The sequence below is a fragment of the Chamaea fasciata genome, unplaced genomic scaffold (genome assembly GCF_029207755.1).
Source record: "Chamaea fasciata isolate MVZ Bird 193981 ecotype frontalis unplaced genomic scaffold, bChaFas1.0.hap1 SCAF_12, whole genome shotgun sequence".
In the NCBI taxonomy this organism is placed as follows: Eukaryota; Metazoa; Chordata; class Aves; order Passeriformes; family Sylviidae; genus Chamaea; species Chamaea fasciata.
In genome coordinates this window covers 310,202-324,512 of record NW_027094097.1, presented here as the reverse complement: position 1 = coordinate 324,512, position 14,311 = coordinate 310,202, and the positions used below count along the sequence as shown (strand labels likewise).

The following is a 14,311-nucleotide window of genomic DNA, read 5'->3' as shown; positions in this document are numbered from 1 at the left end:
TTATTAGTTTGGGGGAAGGATTCCTAAATAGCAGAGGGAAGAGAATCACTGAGGTGACGCCTTTCCTAGTCTCTGTCTTGCAGGAGAGAAGCTGGAGTTCTGTTTTCTAAGGAACTTAAACACCACCCACCTATACAACTTGAACTAATCTGAATTAGGTCTCCGACTCTGAGAAGTTTTGATATTGATAGTAAGTTCTTCTAAGGAGCAAGGCTTTTGGAATGAGAAGAGGGAAACAGCTCTGATAAAGTTGAAGAATTCTGTGTGCAACCCTACCAGATATTGTAAATATTAACTAGTAGGCTCTTTTCAACTCTTCAGAGATCATCCTCGATTTCTGGAGCTTGTAGTTAGCAAAGAAATGGGTGAAGGAAACTCCTGTTTTAAACCCAAGGAGGAAACAGGTAGCAACTTCTAGAGACTGCCTTGTCATTTGTGTTGATGTGCAAAGAATGAAAGGATGTGTCTGTACTGATGAAAAATGTTAACTAATCCTGAAGAACAAGATTTGCTTCTTTGGAGAAAGTTCTAAGTAGCACTTAGGCACCAGCTAAAGTGAATCTCCACTGTCTGCTATTGCTGGATGATATAGTTGTCCTCCCATTGTTGCATTAAAGGTCTGTTGGCATTATCATAGACTTTGGAATTGCTGAGACTAGGTAGATGTTAATCTCTTCTGTAATGTTTCTGAATTTAAGTGTTCTTATGTCCAGAGTTTCTTCTCATCTGCAGTAACTACTGCTTAATACTTACGTGTCTGAAACTCAAAACTGCAATGCGATTTCCAATATATTAGCATGCAGAAGAATCCTAAAGTCACTGAAGGCAAAAAACGGGTACCTGATGCAAGAATTTTTGATATTAAGAGGGCTCTTTCTTATGGAGGGAAAGAAAACACAATGTGCTACATTGCATGGGAATTATATTGTATTGAAATACTGGAAGAGTGCACACAAGAAGAGCTCAAGCTTCAAGGATAAACACGTAAAGTGATTTGTGAGGGGAAGACACCATTTTACATAGGTGGGTGCAAAACCTTTTGTATGGGATGGATTCAAAGGTATATTAAAAGAAAAGCTGAATGATTTGATATTGACTAAAAAAAAGTTTGTAGTTGCAGCACAAGGATAGAAGTTTTGAATATCGGAAAATAAATTACAGCTCTGTCTTTTGTCCTTGATGTCCACCATCAGAGCAGTTCTGAATTGTTGTCTTCTCATCAGGCAGGAAGTGTGTGTGAGATACAGTTGCTCTTTGTCAGTCCTTCATGTTAGACTCTTGTCTGTGTGTGTTAGTTGTTACACGAGTGAGAACAGCAGGAAGCCTCAGAAATTGGTTCTTGAGTCTTATTCATCAATTCTTTACTTTCTAAAATGCTGGTTCTGCTTGCTTTCCTGTGGTTGTGAAGTGAGGAGAAAAAATAATCTTTACAGTGTGCCTTGCTAATCCTTTATTTATGCGAGGGCATTTGTAAATACTGACGATTAACTTTGTTCAATATCTGAATGATGTTCAGGTGAAGTCCAGCTAGATCTTCAGTTTGTTGTCATTGTACCTGCCTTCTCGGTGAGACAGGAAGTTCTGCCTAAACACCAGAGAAGGATGAGAAAAAGGTATTAATAAAAGGCTGCACTTCACATATGTAGTAATGTTGTTGAATTCTGTTTTTCCATTGACTAGAATTGTTTAGGCAGTCTTTCCTTTTATTTTCTGTTGTCCAGGGCCAAGCTTAAGATGCCTCCATGGCCGTACCTCCAGAAAGTTTTTGGTCCACTGGCAAGGAAAGAAGTGTGCTTGTACAGGTCACAGGCTGCAGATACCAGCGTTCAGCAATTTATAAACCTTCAGATGCAGAGTAGGAAAAAACCAACTTGTGGTATTGAAACAATTTGTTGGCAAACTTCTGTGTGCAGGTTACATATTAGTGTTTCAAAAACTTTGTAAAGAATACTTTGTTTAAAATAAAGGAGTTAATCATGGTTGTAATAGCTAGAGTAGTAGTAGCCACTGCTTATCTTCTCAGGAACAGCAGCATTGTAGATGAGCTTAACTAGGGTGCACAGCCATAGCATGAGAGTGGATTCATGCTGTAGTGAACCTTTCACCTCTTTTTCACTCCATCTGAGGTCTCCCAAAGCTGAATTCTCACTGCTGCCTGTCTTTGCACAAGCCAGGCTGATGTGTCTGAGTACTGCTTTGGGAAGAAGGGGGTAAGCTGTTTTTCGCGTGCGCAGGTTGGTGCGCTGTCCCTGGAACGGCAGTGTGAACACAGTGGAAGGACTGGAGTCACCTTTTTCAGCATGAGCCTGCACATGAGTGATCTTAGTGATTATGAAATTATTGCCTATAGACTGCCGAGGAATTTTTCTGCAGTAGTGCTTTTGTCTTTGTAACTCCTGCCCCATTTTCCAACAAGAGCGTGGCTTACCAAGATCAGTTTAGAATCATGTGATATATGTGTGTAGTAGGTGCGTCCAGGCTTAAAAATTCAGCACAGTTGCCCCCAGGAAAGAGATTTTTGAGTTTCTGATATTGTTTTGAAATACACAAGCTGAGCACTTTGCGGCAATCAAAACTCCACAGAGTGTTACCAATTTTCAGGAAAATAATAGTGTGGCAAAAAACCAGAAGGCATTTTATATAAATGCATCAATATTACACCTACCCCTTAGATGCTGCGTGCAGCATTTTGCATTTCTTCCCCTTCAGAAAGGATGCAGAACTGTATTACGTGCAGGCATGGCAGCAAAGGTAGTGGTCATGGAAGAGCTTGTTCTGGAGATGGATTTCTTACTTCTCCGTGACTATTTCTGTTATGCCTGTTAGTGCAGCATGTGTGCATAGCAACCATCAATTTATTCATATCACAGTAATGTGAGGAAGTGTTGTGAATTCACATGGAGATACAAGGCAAGAATAAGCATTAATATGTCCAATATTCTTTATCCTACACATGTCAGTGTTTAGGGACAAAGTCCTTATGCAGGAAGAATATCTCTACTTTTCCGTTTTCAAAACTGAATGCTTTATGTCTCTGTAAATTAAAACTTTTAAAAATATGAAGATGGGGAACTTCAATATGAGGAGTCTGCATGGTTTAGCTGAAGCGGCCTAGTGTATGTATGAGTTTACAATTGGGACCCGGAGCTGCCTTTGTCTGGCTTACTGTAAGGTCACCTTTACTTGGTACATGCATCACTGTCTGCTTTTCTGCCAGCAAAGAAGTCCGCTGCTAGCTCTGTGTCCCAGTCTCTCCGTTCTATGGTATGTAAGCCAGTTAGTGCAGCAACTGAATGCACATCTTTTTCTTATATGGCAATGCTTAAAATATGTCGCAGGGTTCAGGGGGAATGGTGACCCAGACAAAATCTGTAGCAGACTGGTGTGGTAACTTTTTACAAGTTGGTCTGATACCTGTTATCAGAAGGGCTCAGTTCTGTTTGCAGGCTGGCATGGATGAAAGAAGGCCGTAAAGATGTTTATGTAGTCTGAGCTCTCTGAAAGTCGGAAGTTGGCTTTGGTGAGCATGAACTAAAAAGTTCAACTGTTGAACATAAATCCTAAAGTTTGGATTCTGTTTGACAGCCACTTTCCTCTTAACAGGTACTTGGCAGACTAAATTGCTTTCTGGGTCAAACGGCTCCATCCGTATTCCATCTGATGAGCTGAAACTACTCTGAGTGTTCTTATATACACCCTTCACACCCATACTGCCAGACAGTAATGTCACAGGCTTGTTTGTTTCAAATAGTGTTGTTCTAATTAGGGTGTAATAAAATGCTGTAAACCTGTTTATTTTTGAAGCTGGATTCTCTGAAATATCCACACACCTAAGATTGCTCTTTGTTTGCTTTTCTGCTGACTTCCACACTTCCAAAGAGGAAGTGTGTATGGCGCAAGTTAGCAGGATTTTTGAAGCATGGCCGTCTAAAGCACTTACGTGAAATCTCGTGCAAGTTATTAAACAGAGTTGTGTTTTGTAGGGGATTTCTGTCCCAAGTTGTCGTGATTCTGGGATCAGTTCTCTTTGGAGCCTGGCTTTTCTGGAGAGAGGCAGATGATATGAATATGAGAGTACCTTGCAAAGTACTTCTGCCTGTTTCAGGTGGGGAGTCATGTTATGTTCACTTGACTGTTGTCTCAAATTGGAGTAATTCCCATTTCTAATGTTCTAGAAGAGCAGATGTGAGGTACAGTGAAGTTTTCAGGTTCTCAATTTTACTCTTAACCATTCTACTGAAGTAGCCTACATTTTCTCCGTTCTTTTACTTACGTAATTGTAGGGTAAGAAAGAAAAAAGAATACCCGGAAGTGTGGGACCATTCTGAAGCCTTTAGAGACAGCAGAAGTTTTACAGACCTCTTTCTTCTCTCAGAGGATGCCAGCCCCCATCAGACTGCGGGAGTTGATCCGGACCATCCGGACAGCAAGAACCCAGGCAGAGGAGCGTGAGATGATCCAAAAGGAGTGTGCTGCTATCCGGTCATCCTTCCGAGAGGAAGATAACACATACCGATGCAGAAATGTGGCAAAGCTGCTCTATATGCACATGCTGGGATATCCTGCACATTTTGGACAGGTAGGTTAAAATTTAGTGCCTTCTGTGCCTAAGCCAGTCTGTCTTCTGTGTTTTGGGCACATTGACTTGTTCACAGCATTCCCAGGTGCAGTTCTGCTGTCCTTCAGGATATTTTGAGGTCTGTTTTCACTTATGTTCTGAACCTATGTTAGTTAGTTTAGACTTTGTTGGTGAGATTTGCTGTTTGGGGCTTACATATTTTGTTTTGAAACTTAAGGTTATTCTGATCTTCCCATACTGTCTTCTCCTCACCATCCATGTTTCTGCAGAGCAGTAGTGCTTAAACCACTGTCCAAGACATAGGGATATTTTTAGATTTGAATGAAAATAGCACTTTGGAGTTCTGTCTCTGAAAAATGCCACATACTTCAAAGGAGGTTCTATACTCTTTTCCTTATAAAGCAATGTATTTGAGATAGAAAAGAGCTGGTCTGTTCTGGCAGTCAGAAGTGGTGTTCCTTATCCCCATCGTAGTGAGGTGACATGGAGAATGCAGGTGTGAGTTTTCCATCACTTGGCTTATTTTTGGTGTGCTGTTTTTGACAGAAATTTTAGGAAAGGGAGACAGGAAGATGGAAGCTCTTGATCTACATGGTGTCCCTCAGGTTAGCCTTGCTTAGTCTTTGGGGCATGGTCAGTTTTCCTTAGAAGTCAGTAAGTGTCCTCTTAGTAGTAATCTAACCTAGGTCTTCAATAAAGCTTAAATTTGTCAATTTGTTGTGTCCCTCAAGTAGCTTCATGTCTTGTGTGTCTATCCATTTATGGTTGGATTTACCAATCCTCATATGTCTCACTGAAACAGTAAGCTCAAACCAATGAAATGAAATTGCAGATAGCATTAGGATTACTGAGTCTGGGCTCTGCTATAGCACGTGAAGTGCCTCCTCTTACTTCTATATTATTGGATTCTTGTCTCAGGGTAATGAGTTTTTGGAAACGAGCAAGTGAATTTGTTTATTATTCTGTTGTTAACACTTTTCATAGCCAGGCTTCTTGGTCCAAGAGAAACTTCCTGTCACAAAAATTAAGGCTAAGTATCTTGGAGCCTTAAGAATAATGAAAAGTGTTACAGATAAGTGTCATCTAGAATTTCAATGTTTGGCCTATGTTAAGAACATTATTTAAATTGCATTCTATCTTGTTACTCAAGTATTTAATCCCATATAAGGAAGATTATAATTTACCATTTAATTTAATAATTTAATTTACCATTGCTAACTAATGCAGAAATTTTCGGTTTCTGCTTTGGTTAGTAATGGTAAATTCACTGTTAATCAAGGAAGGCTAAAGCAGATTGTTCAGTATCCATTATTGCCGGGCTTGCTACATCTGGAAAAGCAGCATCAATTCTGACTATTTGGGGAGCAGGGTACTTCATTCAATGCCCTTGGTTCTCTTGTAATTTATTTAGCTGCATTTTCAGGAGGGCATAGGGCCCAGTGCTGAAAAGGGGTTTTAACAAGTATTCTCCAAGTGAGTGAAGTAGAGACCTTTGCCCGTCCTTCACAGTTATCACTGGAAGGAATCTTCCAAGATGCTGCTGTTACAGGACTGCAGTTAGTGTGAGCTGGGGACCTGTTGAGGACACAAGCTGTTCCAGCAATGCAGTCTTGCAGATAGATAGTCCTGCATTGTAGACAGTAAGCTTCTGAGAGTGGCAGCATAAATATGCAGGAAAGATGTTTTGCTGAAAAACAGGAGAGCCACAAGTGGTGTTACGGTCTCTCTTAAAGCTGTAAGCAGACTGCAGCTAACAGTGTGGGTAACCAGTGGTCGATCTACTTCTGTCCAAGCCAGGGCTCCTCAGCTTTGACCTGGGGTATCTTGTACACAAGTATGAGAATGAGTGCCTTATTTAGCCAGTGCATGCTGATCTGCACTGGGTGGCGTGCTGTCTCCTGAGCATATGCAAAGGCCATTTGTGCAAGTTTAGAAGTTGTCGGACAGCCTGGACAAATGGTCAAATAACTTTATTATTGTCATTGTTTCTATTTGAAAAAAATTCCAGTTGGAAGAGTGGCTATGTCAGTAAAAGTTGGGTCAGTTGTAGTCGGCTACATGCCAGTAGTATCTGTTACAGTAGTGATGTAGCAGATTTTAATTGTTCCTTTGAATGAAATGGATTTAACAGCATCAAGATTTTTTCCACTAATTACACCTAGTAGCAGCTTCAGCTGATCATGTTTCTTAGTACTGCTGTGCATGGATCTAGTTTGCATGTTTTTATATACAAGTGAAACAAGAACTCATCAGCCTTTCGTGGGGTAATTTTCACTAATATCTTTTAAATTCAAAAGTACTAGAAATGTATCTTAGAGTATCTGTTGCAGTCATCAGTTTCCTTATGCTCTTCCTTGGTCATTCATCTTCTGCCTTTGTTGGCTCTTCCCTTGTAGCTTAGATGTCATCAATTTTATGTTGCATTTTTGCAGAGGGTTATATGAGTATCTTGTAAGCCCAGGAAAGCAGATTGTTTCAGAGGTGCATTATTCTCTTACAGAAAGCACTGGAAACATGAGAGCTTGATATCTAGTGTTCTGTAGGTTATCTCTGGCTGATCTTGAGCATTTGTGCAAATTCCTCTTTGCAGAGGACTGGTCTTACTGTTCAGAGGTGTTTATTCGAAGTTTTCATCCCCTTTAACCTTGCAGTTTAACTGAAAATCAGTTTCTTTCAAGCCCTTTCTTACCAGTTTGTCACCCTTGCACTAGCTGGGCTTTCACATATGACAACGTGAACATGTTGAATGTGTGTTCTAATACCATGTAGTCATGAGAACTTGCAGGACTGGAACTAGACCACAGCACTCTCTTTCTCTGGCACTTCAACTTTAATTTTCTTACCAATGCACTGTGCAACCTTAGTCTGAGATGTGTGTGTTTCTTGCATCTCATCTGTGTCTGTTGCCCTGTTGAAGCTTCTGTCTGGCTGGGGCCATGAATCCCTTTTCCTGACACCTCATATCTTTGCCTGTGCATGCCCCCTTTGTGATGGATCTGTTGCCAGCTTTGTCTGACCTGTCCTCAAACCTATTGTGTATGCTTACTTGCTGCCCTGCTTTGTAAGGCAGACTTACAGAAATTGTTTGTGGGGGTAGATCTCTTCTTTCCTGTCAGGAAAGTAGACGTAGAGTATAGTTGTTTAGTTATCTGTTACAGAAAACTCTTTTAGTGCATAAAAATGTCAGCATATCTCTGTGGTTGATGGTTTTTGTTTTTCATTTTAAAAGTGTCAGATGTAAATATGAGCTAGCAATTAAATTTTAAATTGGCAGAGTGCAGGTGGAAACTGTGTATGTTGTCTGGGAAATCTCTTCTGTGCTATTGATCACAGTTGCCATTTCTACAGGGGGAAAGGGAAACTTGTAGTGGCTGGAATGCACATTATTTTAGTACACTTCAGGTATTCCAGAGATTACAGAGAAGTGCAGAAACGGAACTATCTCTGACAATCTACATTTTACCTAGCTAGCAAGTTAGTTACTGATCGTAATAAACAAAACCTGGTTTTAGAGTCATATAATCCTAGAATGGTTTGGGTTGAAAGGTCATTTAGTTCCAAGTGCCATGGGTAAGGACACCGGCTAGTCCAGGTTGCTCCAAGCCCAGTCCAGCCTGGCCTTGAACACTTCCAGGGATGGGGCAGCCACAGCTTCACTGGGCAACCTGTGCCAGGGCCTCACCATGCTCATGATCGAGAATTTCTTCTTGACCTAAACCTGCTCCTTTTTCCATCTTACCCAAGTCATTACCCCTTGTCCTATTGCTACATGTCCTTGTTTTGTCAGCTTACAGAGCACTGATCCTCTTTCTTGTAGATAAATGGAACCTTTAAAGTCTAGTTAAAAAATTTCACGTGTGTATCAAACATGACACATGGTCTAGATTTCCAGATCTTTACTATTTTGTGTATAGTGATGTATCTTTCATCTCTATCAATGTGTTATCATTTACTTCGGTGATCTGACATTAACCCACGTATCTGGTATATCTGAGGTCATGGAAGACCAACAACAGTGCCTGGCCACTTCAAGGCACCGGAGCTGCTAATGGCCTTCCTGCTAGCTTTGTTGGAACTTTGGGCAGGTCATTTAACTTTTCTTGGTTTTCCACATCTCCAAAATGGGAAACAAATACACCTTTAGAAGTGCATTCTGAGATACATACATTACTATGCATCAAAATTCAAACTGTTTCTTCTCTAGCTAAGAAGCAGTTTCAAGCTAATTATGTACTTTTTTCTTCTTTTTTTCCTTTTTTTTTTCCAGTTGGAGTGCCTCAAGCTTATTGCGTCTCAGAAATTCACAGACAAGCGCATTGGGTATTTAGGTGCCATGTTGCTGCTGGATGAGAGACAGGATGTTCATCTTCTTATGACCAATTGCATCAAGAAGTAAGGGGACCACCTCTCCATCAAACCATGCTTGAGGTTTCAGAATCAGAAAGTATCCTTCTGACAGTAATACTGAGAGTACTTTAGGGTTTTTCCCTTGTGTTAGAAAACTGGTATCTTGAAATTGTTGTATGCCGTTAACCATAATAAGGCTGTTGTAGTAATGCTCTGTATTGGGCCATCCTGTCTAGCTTCTTCAGTGGGAAGAGAACATAAAATTGCATTGGTTTTGAAGAGGCATATGTAGCAAGCAACACATGTGCTGTGTGTGTTTGTTTGCTTCTGCTGACAATCTCTGAAGAGTTGTCAAGGAACAAGGCTGTGTATCTTGCTTTCTTTTTAAGATCTAATGCTCATGATGAATGGTTTTTACTGGAAGCAAAGCAGCAGCTTGGGATGTGCTGTCATTTTGCTGAAATCAGACAAGAGGAGATGGGAATTACTATTTTTTTTAATATTCTCTCAGCAAAGCGCTGAGACTTTCTAGCATCATAGTTTAGTGGATGACAACGAGTGTATTTTTTTTTCAAGATGAATTGGAGCAGGTATGGAACAGCTGGGTTCTGGGTGACCTACCCGAAGGTTGTGTGTGGTGTACCTGTTTTTATTATTATGTACTGTTAGCACATAAGCCTCTCAGGTATTAGCAAGTAAAGTATTGATCTTGGATTAGACTGTGGCCTCAAAGTACTTTGAAAGAAACTTGACAAAACTGTGGGCCTGAGGATCTGCTAACTTCGGACCTAGTGTCCAGGAGACGAGATTTTTGTTTAAAGATCTTTCATTGAAATGCCATACCTGTGAGATGCTTCCATTAGAACCAGGCTGCAGGTTAACACATCTTTTGATTGTTTATGTTATAGTGAATTTGGTAAGGATATAGTGAGTTTGAACTGGAAATGGGTCAGATGGGAGCTGAGCAAAAACGACGGACAGCTTCCCACCATCTCCTGGGTTATATATTGCTTTCTCCTTCGGCTTCTATATCTGCCATTGTCTTGCTTTTTATCTAGACATTAAGGGATTTGTTTATGGCATTGTTTTTCACTGTTTCATAGCATACCCAGATTTTTGAGATGAAAAGGAAAGCAGCCTCTTGAAGCATGTACTTGTGATACACACAGCTTTATATAGCTGCCAAAAATTGCTAAAGAAAGGAAACAAAAACCCATTCTATTTAGTAGCATGTGCTACCTGTTCCTTCATCTGCATGTTGCCATAACTGCTTCATGTTACAGCCAGAATACTGTCTTTCCATTCTGCACCTCTTGCGTGTTTGGTTAGGGACCACTTCTTTCCCCAGCTCGTCCATCTTGCAGTCCCCAGCTCCCGTTGCCTCCCAAACCAGGAGCTGTATTTTTGCTTTTTTCAGCATTGAATCCTGGGTGCTGTGGCAAGCATAGTACCAAACAGATGGAAAACCGGTGTAGAAGTCAATTTTAAAGGCTGTTGGGATTGCCATGTAGAAGCTATGTTGTCTTGTGCTTAGTGTGACATTGGTAGCTAGCCTCATGAATAGCATCTCCTCTTAGGTAGTTTAGCTTCTGAGTGACCACTTTTCACAGCTTCCATAGACATATGAATAGGAAAAATTGCTAAACTTTGAGTGGTGAGTGGTGGGGTTTGTGGGTTTTGGTCAGGATAGAGGATACTTTTACACAGATTTTTCTATACTGTTTGGTTTGTAAATGCAGAAGTTAAAGCCTGTTGTAGAACATCTTTAAACTGGGACAGCCCACAGTGTCACTGCAAGTCTGTACTTTGTATGCAAGTTCCAAAGCTAAAACCATTTTAAATGGAATTCTGTATAGTCTTTCCTCTTCTCAGCTCAATCCCTGGATGCCCTGACAGGTCAAGCTGATAGCTGAACCAAGTATTTTTTAAATTGAGGATTCTAAGTGGAATTATTAGCAAACCCTGTGTTACATGCACTTAAAACTTCTTTTGCTCCCAAGTCGTGCTCCCACACAGCTGTGAATCCAGAAAGTTCTTCTGGGCCATGTGTTGCTGGTTAGATGACTCTAGCTATAGATGCCCTTTTCCGTGTGCTCAGTTTCTCTGTGTGCATGCTGATTGACTTTTTTTTGTTCTCCTTTACAGTGACCTTAATCACAGCACGCAGTATGTGCAGGGGCTGGCACTTTGTACTCTTGGCTGCATGGGCTCCTCAGAAATGTGCAGAGACCTTGCAGGAGAGGTGGAAAAGCTCCTCAAAACTTCCAATTCCTATCTTAGGAAGAAGGTACTTCAGGAAACTTTTGAATACTTTGTTATGGATTAAAAGGCAAGATTGATTGAATACCTTGCTAATATCTGGAATACTAGATGACTGAGATCACACTGAGTGAATGTTTTCCCAGTGTGTGAGACATAGCTCAAAACTCCCTGTCTGTTGATAGCAGGAATGCATATAAGCCTCTAAAAGATAGGCCTCCAATTGGCAAGGCAGTTTCTTCTATTTTTGTACTCTCTCCCAAAATGTTATTGGTGGTAATGTGGACACTTACTGCCTCATGAATGTTAGCCTCAAAATTCCGGTCACCAGTTTTATTTATCTTCTCAGACAAGTCCAGAGAAACTCTGGTTATTTAGCAGTACAGGCTGGTATCAGAAGATTTGAACCTATTTGATGTCTTCTGTTGATGATGGTGACAGTAGCATGAGAGCTAGAAGGGTTAAGGTCTTGAAATGGACAAACACTTATAAATTGTCTCGTTTCTGCAGCAAGTGTGCCATAGCGTCAGTGAAGTGTGATCACCCCCATTCTTCTAGATTTATTTATTGATAAGTCTTGGTGAGAGGGCGAAGCAGTAAGATTTAGGAAGAGATGCATTGTCACATCTTTGTCTAGTGCTGGCTCTAGAGAGAGTTTGGAGAGAAAGCAATGCTAGGATGTCTTGGTGTGTTCTGGAAAGAGGCTAGATTTTCAGTCAGGTGCCAGGAATAGTGTCTCCTGTTGCTTCTCCATCCTAGAAGAAATAGGCATTTGTTTTTTCCAAAAACCCTGGATGTGTAGTTTTGTTTCTCATAGCACCCATCACCTACAGGAGGAAGTTGGTTTTTTTGGAAAGGAGGGAAAGTTAATAAGCCATAATTTGGTAGTAAGTTTAATTATTTGTTTCCAATGCATTGTCTCCTTCCCAGGAAGAGGAAGACAGGCTAAAGTAGCCCTATTAAAGGCAGAGTTGCTTTGCAGATAATATCACTTCTCATGTGAATAATGTAAAAATGAATCATTGCTAGGGGGAGTATTAGTTTGTGCTCCCCCTTCATTGAACTTTCTTCTGGAATGCTGTTTAATAACACTTGTTATAGAGAGATGGAAAAATGTGCCACAAACTTTGCAGACCTTTGTTTATCATAAAGATTGTATAGTTCCCACTATGCTAGATATTCCCAAAACTGATATTATTGTCATTGCAGCGTGTACTAACAGAAGTGTTTTTCCTGTCCAGGCAGCACTGTGTGCTGTTCATGTCATCAGAAAGGTGCCTGAACTTATGGAGATGTTCTTGCCAGCCACCAAAAACTTGCTGAATGAGAAGAACCACGGTAATAGCTGTGACTGTACTTAGCAAGGCTAGGTCGTTCTCTAGAGGATAATGCATTTGCTACCTAAGCCTTTAATTTGAAGGGAACTTCAGAGGTGTATTTGTATGATTTGTTTCTTTCCACTTCTGGACAGTGAATGCAAATGTCATTTAGAAGAAAGGGATGTGTATGACTCTGCTAGTCAACAGGACTTTAACATGTTCCTTTTGTCACATGCCCTTTTGACTCTTTCACTGTGTTTTGATACACCTCAGAGTGGGTCAAATGGGAAAGTTTGATTTTTATCCTGTACACTGCCTAAAGTGGCTCTAAGGCAGTAACTTCTTAGGTTTGGTGGTATTTTTTTCTGTGTAGTCTTTCTTTAAATGGAGTACCGAGGTCTCCTGAGGAAGGTGACATAAGGTCACCTGAGCTACCCAAATCAGAAGGGAAAATCAGGAAACGTGAGGAACTTGACACCGACAATGCAATTAACACATGCTGTCATTCTGGAGTCTTAGATTTGTATAGAATCATAGAATGGTTGGATTTAGAAGAGGCCTTAGGGGTCAGTAGCCCAAGTGTGACCATTACTGTGTGTTTAGTATGCAAGTTTCTGCAGACCAAATCCAATATATCTCCTGCTTTGGCCTTTAATTGCAGCTTTAAGACATGAGCACGTTGCTGTCTGCTTTCCCTTGGACACAGCTGCAAGCACAAATATCTGTAGTGGTAGATATGTTGAATTCAAGAATATTTTTTTAATGAGTTCCTGTTGTTTTCTTGTGATCTTTATCAAATGTCTGGAGCCAGTGGAATGTCGTTAAATGGAGATATATTTTTCTTCCCCCCTTCCCTCACCTTTAGGTGTTCTTCACACATCAGTTGTCCTCCTCACAGAGATGTGTGAGAGAAGCCCAGACATGCTTGCACACTTCAGAAAGGTAAGTGGACACTGGTAATATTGCAAAGTTAATATTCATAGCCTTCTAGTAAAATTCTTACAATTGCTGGGGTGAAGAATGTAATGATACTGTCTATTTGCTAATTTTTTTTTAATCATTAAATGTTGGCATTTTGTGTGTATCTAGACCTAATTCCCTTCAGTAAGTGGTTAACTTGCAAAACATCTGTCTTAAGATTGTGCAGTATAAAACTCATCCTAGAGTTAGATTTAAAGTTGTCTTTGATGGTCCCTTAGGTTTTTCCCCACTCCTTGTATCTAATTGCATAGTGACACTTGAATCACAAATGAAGTAAACATAGAGACAAAGATGAAAAACTGAAGCTTATACCAACACCTGAATGCCTTAACCACAGCCACACGGTTACATACACTCAGTTCAAAAACACTGATCTAAATTCTAGTTGTATAGATACCTCATGCCTGGGGCATCCTGTGCTGCACAATTTTCCCTTTTAACTTTTGGGTTTGAGAGTCAGTGTCACTCTTTCTCCTCTGGTTAGAAATGTTTGCTTCCCATCACCCTCCTGACTTACTTACGCTGTTTGCTATAAGTTGCTGTATTATTGCCATGTGAAAGACATTGATAGAAGGGCATCTGAAATTTGCCTTGATTGTCATTTTAAATTCTTGGTCAAAGAAGGAGAAATCCAACAAAACTGGTAGAACAGAGCAGGCCATTTACTCCTCTTAAAAATCTTACAGGCACTTGTTTATTTGCATGCCCAGTTTACTTTCTTCCTTGATTTGTCTATATCATTAGGGATTTAAAACAGTACATGCTTTGGTGCATCTTAGCATTTTGGCATGCATCTTCCCTTGCCTTGATCATAAATGTCAAAGCA

The 14,311-nt window shown here is 40.4% G+C and overlaps 1 protein-coding gene across 1 annotated transcript in view; it reads left to right on the top strand.

The window, feature by feature from the left end:
- The window catches only part of AP1G1 (adaptor related protein complex 1 subunit gamma 1), a 35,584-nt gene that overhangs the window by 4,566 nt on the left and 16,707 nt on the right, over window positions 1-14,311 (top strand). Inside the window, exons 2-6 of the mRNA XM_066194240.1 lie at window positions 4,376-4,579; window positions 8,847-8,971; window positions 11,072-11,213; window positions 12,427-12,523; window positions 13,370-13,446. Coding sequence (XP_066050337.1) covers window positions 4,379-4,579; window positions 8,847-8,971; window positions 11,072-11,213; window positions 12,427-12,523; window positions 13,370-13,446 — 642 coding nt within the window. The 5' untranslated portion in view covers window positions 4,376-4,378. The remainder of the gene's footprint in view (window positions 1-4,375; window positions 4,580-8,846; window positions 8,972-11,071; window positions 11,214-12,426; window positions 12,524-13,369; window positions 13,447-14,311) is intronic.